Here is an 11807-nt window from a genome sequence, read left to right as displayed (position 1 = left end):
ATGTTCTCTGGTTTTCCTTCAATCTTTTAATGGAAAATCTCAAAAGGAAATTTCAGTAGCTGATCTGAGACTTTAGTTTCACTTAATTTGATCCTTTGGCTCTTTCTTATGTTATCCTTAAAGAAGCTAAATAGACTAATCAAAAGTTTAAAGAGAAACCAGAAAAGAGGCAAAAAGCCATACTTGATCAAATTATAAGATTGAGTTGTTGCATAAACATACTTTATGATCAATGTCTAAGCAAATATTGTTTCAGAAAAATGAAAATTCATTGATACATTGAGCTCAATGCTTTGTGTCGCGCAAACGTTTCCACTGCTAGGACTCCTACACTTTGCCTTCAAGTCTGTCTACTCTTTCGAAGGCGTATTTGGAGGTGACCAAATTTTGCAGCTCCAGGTGAAGAACCTTCAAACACATATGGTGAGAATCCAGTGGCAGTTTTGTATCTCTGCTGAATCTGCAGATAGAAACGCGACAGTTAGAAGATCTTGCTACTTAAACAGAAAAGACATGAACGGCATAACTACACAAACACAAACTGTATCTACCTCAACAAGTTGTTGGTTGCTTCTTAAACAGTTCCTCCCAATAACACAAACAGTTCCACCAGAACCTCCACCTGTTATCTTTGCCCCAAATAAAGTCCCACCTTCAGATTCTGACGATTTAGAGTGCTGCATTTCTTGTACCAAGTTAACCAGCCTATCAGTCCCATTTGACGCAAGACCACAAGCACTGTAGCTGAAATGGCACTGCAGTATGAGAAGCACTTGGTCAGAAACCTTTAAAGGGTAGAGAAAACAGAGAAATCATAAAAGAATCTGCTCTAGAACAAAAACAAAGACATGAATCAAATCATGTACCTGATACATTAACTCTCCAAGAGCAGATAGTTGATAATTGGAAGGTGTAGCTGATAATAATGCTTTGAAAGCCTGATAGTAATTGATACACATGTCAGTCAATTGTTCGTTATGAATACGAGAGATCTTCAGGAGATAAAAACATTATTCAGACAGAAATGATTTGAAAAGAAACTTCAAATTGTGGACCTTGACTCGGAAGTTTTCATAGATGGGATGCCTAGTGGGTGCTCTCACAGCATAATTGCGTTCTTTGTCAATTGTAGTTACAGAATCATCATGATCAAGATACTTCTCCACAAATTCTTGTCCAGATAAAGACTCTGGAAGTCTAGTTGCATAAGATGCCTCATATCTGAAATTATAAGATATATTAAACATAGCAAGGGAAAAAAAAGGAGAAAAAACGAGAGAACGACAAACTATATGGATAAACAAACCTATGAGCTGAGAGGTTGCAAAGGTAATCCAGAGAAGCCTCTGTTTCAAGCAGATCCTTTCCATCTTCATCAGCATCGTCAGGGTTGGACTTGTTGATTTGCTGAGTGGAAATGTTTGACAAGGAGGAGCACAACTCCACAGACGCAGAGGACTTTATTATCTTCTTACCCATAAATGCACCAACCCTAACAGATTTGTAATCTGAACCACCAACACTGCAACAAACTCTCGTAAGTACTAGGAATCAGGAAAGAATGAGAACATAAGGCCAAAACATAGATCTTAATTTGGTTAAAATCAGTTGGTCCTTAGGCGGAGGAACTGAACTCCACTCCAGCTTAATTGGTTCTTCCTCCAGACTTCGAAAAAAAAAGGCAAAATCATTCTTGATCAGCTCCATGAGAAATGCTCTCGAGTTAATCTTCCTTTATTTTATTTTATTATTATTATTTTTAAGAAGTTGCTTAAATAAATTTGACCAGAGCTTTCAAACATGACATGAACAGACAGTAATGTGTTACTTTAGATTAAAAACAAACTTGACGGAGATAGAGAAGGTTATGGGAAAATATCCATTGGGAAGTTTTACCTGTGTCGTATTCCAGAATCAATTCCCCAAAATCGAATGGTGGGTGGTATGTCAACAAGTCCTAGAACCTCAGCAGGCTAAAAGAAAAAGTGAGTGCTATTCTGATCTCACGGTTGGTCCTATTAACAATGTAAACACATCGCACAAAAATTTGCTGCATACCTGACACACCATAGCAAGAAGCTTGTTGGCCTCTCCACATGCAGAGGCCATCTGATCCATCACTCCGCAAGGAGCTCCAACAATATGATTCTCCACCTATTGAAGAGAACAAAGCTTGAGCACGGAAAAGGAGGTTTTACCACAAGAAACAGAGAAAAGAATATGGAAGGACAAAATGAGAGAAGTACGTGCCTTTTGGCAAAGCAGAGCCAGATGTCTGGGGTCAATGTTCAATCCTGCAAAATGAACAGTTGTGCAATTCAGTCTTCATTTAACATAAAAGGAAATCCAGAAACTGTTAATTGTTCCTTTCAAATCAGCCAGATCTTCCAAATTTGGGATTTTCCACATATATTTGGAACATGAACAATGAATGGACGAATTTTTCTAATCGCCTGGCCGTTGTTCAAATTTAAGCATTAGATCTAAATGAATTTCCATAAATACGAATGCAAAACAAATATGAATAGAATATGTAGGAGACAGAGATCATCAAAATCCCTAAAGTGACTACTGAAAAATCATCAAGCTATGTCATTGACATTTGTGTATTTGTGATAATGGATATTCTCGGAATTATAAGGGAAATTATTTGTTTGTTTGTAATAAAGGAGCGTATTCTGCAGATAAATGTTGTACCATGAGCAGCAGCAACAGCAGTCATGCTGGCCACTTCTATTGCAGCAGAAGAAGATACACCTTTGCCCTCAGGAACACCAGAACTTACCTGTAATCAGGTCAAAAAAACAAGCTTGGTGAGGTGAAACAAGCAAAAGAAGGAAAGAGGATACTGTTTTTGTACGAAAAGACCCTCTTATTAATTTATGACTGACATAAACTTAAGTGTTAAAATAAACTACGTATACAATCTTGAAATATTATGAATATCACTAAAGATCAATTAGAGTGGTTTATTCTCTGTAATCAAGTAACAAGGTTGATTGCTTTTCCTTTCTTAGGACATGTACGGTACTGTTTAACCCCATTAGTTGAGGGAATAATGTACAGAGTTTTCTCTCAATTCCTCTTTTCTCACATGGTATTATAGCTAGACCAATCTCGATTCTTGGTTTGCCTAATATTGGCGCTTCCATGTTATATTACGTATGCTCCATATGTCCAGTCCTAGGTGTGTGGGGCGTTAAAATTCCCACATTGGTTGTGGGATGGGTAATTGGTCTTCATATATGGCTTTGGGCACCTCGAGAGCTAACCTTTTGAGTTGAGTTAGGTACAAGATCCTTTCTTAACAAACTACATCAGCCTAATTGTAAAGAAATGGATTATGCGCCTAACTCAACCCCAAAAGCTTGAGGGGAGGATTGCCAAGTTCATATAANGAGAGCTAACCTTTTGAGTTGAGTTAGGTACAAGATCCTTTCTTAACAAACTACATCAGCCTAATTGTAAGGAAATGGATTATGCGCCTAACTCAACCCCAAAAGCTTGAGGGGAGGATTGCCAAGTTCATATAAGGAGACCACCCATCCCATTTTCATCTGATGGGGGACTCTTCAATACCCCATCTCACACCCACGGCAGGACATCTAGTGTGTGGACAATTTAATTTGGGGGCTTAACGTCGATACCCAGTAACTGAGATGAGTTTTTTTTTTCTTTTTTTTTTTATGAACTAAGATGTTTCATTCACAAAAGAGCATCAAGTATATGCATAGCTATAAGGAAAGGGAAAAAACAATAATTGGGATGAGTTCTGTTCTAATACCATAGAAAATTAGGTTTTGGGCGTATCATACACCCCAAAAGCTAGCTCAAAGGGAGGATGATTGCCCAAACATTGTAAGGAGCGCAAAGTCTCGTCCTTCATCGATGTGGGATTCATTTCATTCATCACCACGTTATGTTCTGCCTTTTGAGTTTCGCTTTCTCACATTCCTCTCCTCGTGAGCTTATTTTTGAGGTTGAATTAGGCCTAAAATCCATTTCTTAAATGGTAGCAAAGTCAGGCTCAATCCAATCTGCGCTACCAGGGTTCCAAACAATCATGGAGGGTGAAATACCCCCAGTCCTTGATTGTGCCCGCAACGAACCATACAGTGGAACCCGCATAAAGAATGTTCGGATCTGGCCGAGATGGGGTGTGATGAATGAAATGAACCCCACATCGATGAAGGAAAAGAACCTAGGCTCCTTATAAGGCTTCGGAAATCCTCCTTCCTTTGAGCTGTCTTTTGGGGTGTGTGTTAACCCCAAAGCCTAATTTGACACTAACGAAATATTCAAACAGAAAAGGTAATTGCTACATCCATTTAACTTGTGAAAGAAACAGAAAATGGGCCAATTCGGAACGTCTGTCTATGCTGATACAATGATGTATCACATGTCTGTAAACTCATTATAGTAACTGTAATTTGGAAAGTTGTTGGTTTTGTACAAAAAGGTCACCCTGTTCAGATAACAGGAATTTGCTTCACATTCGGCTGTTCTTATTTTGTTTGCATATTCTGAGTGGCTTACATGGCGTAGTGAATTTCTAATTTAACTCATCAACATTTCTTTCTTGGGTGGGAAGATTCTCATTGACTTTAACAATTGGTCAACCTTCTTAGGTTCAGCCATAAGATAAGTGCAATTTATAGAAAACTTAAGCAGAAAAACTAGCGAAAGGTATGAACACCGGAAAGGCTTACCAGAATGCTAATGCTATCCTCAAAACGGATGCCTAATTCAGTCATCAGTACCAGAATTGTCCCAGCAACATACGCTGCCCACCTGCAGAGGATGCTTCATGGTTACAAAGTGGCGGCATCCTATTAAAAGTAAGAGAACTAATATACAAGAGTTCACTCACTTCTGGGCTGGGTCTCGGGCAAAATAATTGTATGCTTTCTCATATGTAATTGGCCGTCCATCCTCCACAAAATCAGAAAGGTCCATATCAAAAGTTGGTCCACGATTACCTAATTCTGAGCCAAGTGATACCTGGATTTGAATTCATCAAAAGTAAGCCACAAGCTCCTATGAGCAAAATAGAAAATTAGAGCTGGCAACTACGATGGTGTCAAAAGTTCCACGAATGACAATAGAGGTTAAAACACTAGCAAGTCAAAATGATTAATTTGCTAGTCTTTGTCTCAGATATCTACATTATTGAACAGAATATTTTCACTTCTCAAATACGTATGTAAGGTAAAATGTCTATGTCCGATTTTACCATACCTATTTCCCTTGGTACACCTTGTTGCAGTACCTGTTAGGTATGTCAGATGCATGCCAAAAATTGCAAGTAGTATAGCCTGAGTCATTGTAATAGTCCACACCCAAGCTACTTAGATCCCTATCTCAAAACATGCCATATCTGAGGAACATATAGCATTACAACACAATATTCATACCATTTGCCAACTGGTGAACAAATGTGACAACTGGTCTTACTTCTAGGCTGCAAGGAGATTGGGAGGCATTAAGCATAGGAAGTACTAATTCAATATCATGCTTAAATGAAAATTATTTCATAATGGCCAAAATGTAAAACTACTTTCAAACTTTACACCTGAGAATAACAACTTGCTGCTTCCTGATGACAAACCTATGATTTTGCAATTATTTAACAGAAAATTGACTAGCAAGTGCACCCACAGCATTTAAAACCATCAATTTAGGAATTAGAATGGTTGTGTTCTCCTGATAATTCGATAGATCATATACAACAACATACCCAGTGTAATCCCACTAGTGGTGTCTGGGAAGGGCATTGGGAGGTAGAGAGGTTGTTTTTTTATAGACCCTTGGCTCAAATAAAAGCATTTCAAAGCAGATCGGAAAAATAGAAAACAACGGAGTGAAGAAGCCAAGACAAAATATTAAAGAAAACATGACAGAGCATACCAAAAATGTGATAGATCACATGCCATGAGAATATTGAAAGAATTGATAATACATACAATTTGAAGAACAGCAGTTGGTCCTTCCTTGGGCTGCCTTGCCTGAGCATGTTTCCACAATTTGTGCTTGCTTGGATGGTTTCTCTGAATTGCGACATGGCATGACTCTCTGGTAGGCATCTATAGAAGAAAATTATGACAACATACCGTAAATAGACAACAATGATTACATGATGACAATTCATAAGAAGTACTCCCTCAGTTCCAACACATGTGTCACCGTTTAACTTTGCATGGAGTTTAAATTAAAAAAGAAACGACTTTTAAAAACTTGTGATCTAAAACAAGCCTTGGACATTTGTGTACCTATAAATCATCTAATTAAGAAAATAGGAATCTTGGAAGTTATAATAAAATATAGAAAGACAAATTAAAAAAGAAGTGTGTCATAAATTGGGACAGAGCGAGTACCTCCTCTATCGAGCACATTTTTATATGAGGTAAAAACACTTAATACTCGGTGGAATAGTCGAGGTGTGTGCAAGTTACGGGTGTACAAAACCCAACCGTAACTGATAAGCCAACTGCAAAATTGGCTTATTGGTATTGGGTTATCGAATAAATGGTTGGTGAACGGATAGAAATATAAATAACGGCTTATTGGTGTGGGGGTGGATTATTCAATTTCCTTATGGATAAATCGTTTAAGAGTTACCATACTTACACTTTTAACTTAGGTATATTAACATCATCTAATATTTTTTCGTAACATATAATTATATATCATTAGTCCTAAGGCCATAAAGCCAAAAACTGGAAAATTTATTTACTTTTCTGTTATTAACTGTTACATTCTATTAATCTATAATTTTTGTAATATAGAAGAATTTTATAAAAATACATAATTACCCCATTGAACTTATACCTTTTCTTCAAGTAGACACCTTAAGTTTACGAGGGTCCTATCACCCACGAAACAATCCAGATCCACAATAAATACACCATTTTGACCCATTTTCACAGCAATTGTAATTTCACACTAGAAAAGCGCGTGAAAGGGTAAACTTGCAGCCCCAAACCAATGGAAAACTTACATATGGCATTGTTAAACCAAAGTGAAGACCCATGTTTCTTCTTCCCCAAATCACCATTAATGGCTGTTGAGAGCTTGTCTCAACAACAAAAGTTGGTTCTTTACTACGCAAAGCGAATTTCTTCACTATATTCTCTATCATCAAGTTCTAGCAATCCATCTTAAGGCCTTTTATTGGAAAAATCTACTTAACGACATAAGACTTGGTCAATTTTGCACTTAATTACCTTTGAACAAAGAAATTTTAACCCATTTACGTTCACATAGTTTTTCAAGAACAAAAGTATCAAAGAATCTACTCGTACAAATTCACAATGTGAAATTCACTTATAGAACTCAAATCTAGCCTTGATTTTAAAATACCCACAAAGCTAAAAAAGATTAAACTAATTTTTGGGAGAATTTGAAATCAAACACTAAACTAAAAAATAGCACACAAAACTTACATAAATATATATTTACAANTCTTGATTTTAAAATACCCACAAAGCTAAAAAAGATTAAACTAATTTTTGGGAGAAAATTTGAAATCAAACACTAAACTAAAAAATAGCACACAAAACTTACATAAATATATATTTACAAGGAAATTCAAAAAAAAATAATCTTTTGAAGTGAAGTAAAACCAAAGAATTGGGAAAAGAGATTGAAAAGGATGAACATGATTCTTTCTTAAAAATATTTATGGGTTAAAATGTGAGTGGGTCAGGGTTTTACCCGACCCGCTATTAAACAAGTAAGAAAAATAAAAAAACATTATTTTATTTGGGGGGTGAAACACACACACATATTATGAGAGTGCGAATATTGCAAAAAATTATGTATTTAAAATTGTTGGAAATAGTTGAATGGGGTAATAGGATCCCCTCAAACTTTAGATGTCTACTTCAAAAAAGGGTACAAGTTTGATGGGGTAATTATGTATTTCCTCTTTAACTCATTTAAAATAGGGAAAAAGAAGTTATCTTTTAAGGTGCGTTCATGGAGGAAAAAAAGGTAAAGGTTGGCCGATACACCGTTAGATAACCGCCCGACAAGTGCTAATCCGTAATAGAACCAACTGATATTTTATNCTAAAATAGGGAAAAAGAAGTTATCTTTTAAGGTGCGTTCATGGAGGAAAAAAAGGTAAAGGTTGGTCGATACACCGTTAGATAACCGCCCGACAAGTGCTAATCCGTAATAGAACCAACTGATATTTTATAGGTTGGCTAGCGGATTAGTAAATTTAAAATCCAATATCCGTTGGGCCAAACAGCTAAGTGAAATTATCTGCCCGATTCATCTGATAAGCGGCCCGGTGCAAGTGGCCCGACACCACCGTGGCATCGTTATTGAAAAAGAAGAGGTAAACACACACTTTACCAGTGAGTCAGAAGACTCTAGCTCTGGTGAACATCACTTGTAAATATGACCACCTTAAGCAAGAAAATATAACAGAACTCACTAGTGAGGAGTAGGTGAAGATATTCAAGTATACAAGGGTAGAGTTTGAACTTTTATACGAGGTGACAAATGCATTCAACAAGTCACAACATAAGACTAGCATGAAAAGCATAAATAAGGAAAATATAAAAAGGAAAAAGGAACTTTACTTGTAGTACTAAACTACCAGAATAGTCAGCAATTCCTCCCATTACGTCCAATCTTCCGGGTGCTCTTGAAACAAAAATTTCTTCCTGCACGACAAGAACAAAGAGAAATCTAGAATCTAGGCTCTCAATTTGAAATATCATTGGTGATACAGACCCCTAAAAGATAAACATTGATATCCCATATTCAAGGTTCTAACTGATCAGGGCTATAAGCTGCACACATTTCCTTAAAGACAAGGCTGAACCTGGAAAGTTTGCAAGCCTTCTAGAGTTTGTTTACGCGTTTACAAAAGTACATTTATGAGCTAAATTTCCTGCAATGGTAATCCTAAGAATTCCAAGATACCTATCAAAATTTCCATGTCAATTTATCACTGGAAGACACTAAAATTAGCAAGAAAGACTCTGGCAAATAAGCCTGAATCAATAACAGAAGTAATGAACCCCTACATTCATATTGATGCACACTTGAAAACTTTCCCCATATCTTGTTGATTTAATTCAAAATGTTGATCCTGTGAAGATTTCCTTTTAATGATTCTTATATTATTACCACATTATAAACTGGACAGCTCATAAAAATCTGAAAAATCTTTGCAAGAATATATTTACAGTGAATGAGACATACCTCCCAATTGAACATTGCCGAAGCAGCCAGATAGTCGCGTGTTTGGAGCTTGTTATTATTTTGAGGACGACCTGAGGACTCCATTTCAGCCAAGCTCTTCAAGAAACCAATTGTGTCCGGGAGCCCTTGATGATCTCCATGAAGAATTGTAAAGTAATCACTTCTGCAAAGCAATGTAGGTGAACATTTGATAAGAAATATGCATAGAAGTTTCTTTAGGAAACATATTAGACCAATTAACTTGACATAAAAGACAAATAAAAGGAGTTAAAAAATTTACTGTCTCGTAAGACTGCCAATATCGAGAACTTCCTTATTTGCCAATTGAGTGCGTGAACTAAGTTCATTTTGCGCAAGTGAATACCATTCAGGAATAGCAATATCTTTCCCAGTAATTCTTTGAAGCTGATAGCCAAGGACGATAGCATCTCGCAGCCTACGCGCTCCACTAAGCTGCAACGAAGGCAACAATTGCAAGTTATCAGAAGGGCAAAAGATATTGTAATATGCAGTTTTGGAGGAATATTCTGGTTCTATCCACTGAAGGGATCTAATGTCAGCCCCCGCGATTTATCATCCAGTTCACTATATCTTTCCACACGTACTATGTTTGCTAATTTATCACATGATAGAGAGCTGATCTTACTTAGTAACATTAACATAATTCTTTGAACTTCAATAACATATTAAGCAAAACTGCAGAAGTTCATATATGCCGGAACTAGCCCAACATCATCTTTTTGATATAATAAAACCAAAAAAAACCCTGCTAGGAGCCAAACAGTGGCCCTTTTTCACCATTGCTATGTTTATGACTCGAACCCCTGTTGATTGTGTTAAATAAATAGCGTGATGTTAGGAGACTTTTTTTTTTCATTTTCCTAGCATGTTTTTACAAATACAATATTTCCTTTCATAGTAATTGATTATCTTTTCTTAACTAGATAGGATTCACTTGTATAAATACAACTCAGAATCATATTAACATGAAAGACCAAAACAAATAAATTAATTGGGAATTCATCAAAGAGAAAGTTACTGGTGACCACCTTGAGTTTGCTTCATCTACCATCAGAAAAAACGGCTAGCAGGTGTGTTTACAAATAGGCCTCAAAAGGACCTTTCACACTTGGGTTTGCAAATTGGGCATGTGCGACATCTTTGCTCCAACTTGAGGGGAGTGTTGATTGTGTTATTCAATTAGAGCGTTATTTTAGGATACTTTATATTTCCTTATCCTTGCATAATTATCAAAATAAAATATATATTCTTATTGTAATTGATTATCTTTCCTTAATTAGTTAAGAATCACTTGTATAAATACTCCTCATGGATGTCAGGACACATTGAAATACAAAAAAGCCTTTTCCTCTATCTCAAATTCAACAAACACCAATCTGATAATTGGAGGTGGATGTCATTATCACTAGGTTAATCCTTTTTTGTCAACACATGTCCAACATCTATTCTGTTGACACTGAAGAATGTGAGATCTTGAATTTCAGAAGCAATTCCTTAAGTTAAAGCATGATCAGCAGACACGAAAATTCATTTATAGGGGGGAAGGAAAAACTTCTGCTCGCTACTGTGGTTCAAATAAAAAATGATATCATTATTGGCAAACAAACACTGAGCATATCTTATAACTAATACAAAGGAACCCAAATTTTGGAGAATCATACCCCATGTGAACTGTGATGTCTTCCGGTAGCTGTATCTTGAAGTATTCTAGCAGCCACCTGAAGATCCATAAAGAAATAGATGAAGACGGATGAAATAAAACATAACATTATTACTTAATACCTTCTTAGATTTGAACAACTCCATTAGGAAAAAGGAAACTTTAGTGGATAAAAATAGATACTCTACAATCAAAATAGTATGCTATTTGAATATCAGTCGAATTCAATAATCTCTGTGTAAGCAATTCATCCCACTGCAACTTCTAGGAGACAATGCAAAAGACTATAACTATCAAACTATTTGCTCTTTACGAGCTTCTGAGACTTCAAAGAGGAGGTTCACAAGCATTTTCTTGCTAGTTTCTTGCCGTGCTAATTTGAGCCTAATGATCATCAATCATTAGCATGTTATGGCTTCTGAGCTCCTTGTATGCAATTAAACGAAACTGTTATCAATTTTTCTTTAAGTTCATAGGTAAACAGTAGTTGCTTTAGTGACTATATCCATTGGTGAAGAGTAGGTGGATACTAGATTCTTGTAATAAAGTTTGTCGTTATGAATTCAACATTTATTGAAAGCTCGCTTTTGGTTGTCCATAAAATGAGTTATTCAAGTTGTTTTTTGTCAATGTTCACTAACTATAGTCCAAAAGAGTTGTTAACTTAGGGTACCCTGTGTATTGAGAATCATATCATCATATATTACTAAAAGCATGAACAAAAAAGTTGAAAGTTGAATTACGGTTTTACCCCTTCTATAAATTAAATTGTTATAAAATATTTCAATATTTGATTGTATAAATTTAATTAAATGTTAATGACTTTTCAACTTTCTAAGATTAATTCCTAATTAAATATCTAATTTATTGATATTTATCATCTATAATCTATATGTATATAATAATT

The 11807-nt window shown here is 35.9% G+C and overlaps 1 protein-coding gene across 1 annotated transcript; it reads right to left on the bottom strand.

Annotated features, from left to right (window-relative positions):
* Window positions 1-156: 156 nt before the first annotated feature.
* On the bottom strand, window positions 157-11008 carry LOC107024789 (L-arabinokinase-like). The gene is made up of 16 exons (XM_027918683.1): window positions 10902-11008; window positions 9500-9672; window positions 9220-9382; window positions 8592-8675; window positions 5964-6083; window positions 4871-5001; window positions 4710-4791; window positions 2698-2785; window positions 2251-2294; window positions 2059-2154; window positions 1897-1973; window positions 1307-1522; window positions 1056-1221; window positions 867-938; window positions 552-755; window positions 157-460 (listed from the first exon to the last, which is right to left on the bottom strand). Exons 1-16 carry the CDS (start codon window positions 10968-10970, stop codon window positions 341-343), a joined length of 1905 nt encoding a protein of 634 aa, XP_027774484.1. The 5' UTR covers window positions 10971-11008; the 3' UTR covers window positions 157-340.
* Between the last annotated feature and the right edge of the window lie 799 nt (window positions 11009-11807).

This window comes from Solanum pennellii, chromosome 7 (genome assembly GCF_001406875.1).
Source record: "Solanum pennellii chromosome 7, SPENNV200".
Lineage (NCBI taxonomy): Eukaryota > Viridiplantae > Streptophyta > Magnoliopsida > Solanales > Solanaceae > Solanum > Solanum pennellii.
This window is presented reverse-complemented; position numbering and strand designations above follow the sequence as displayed.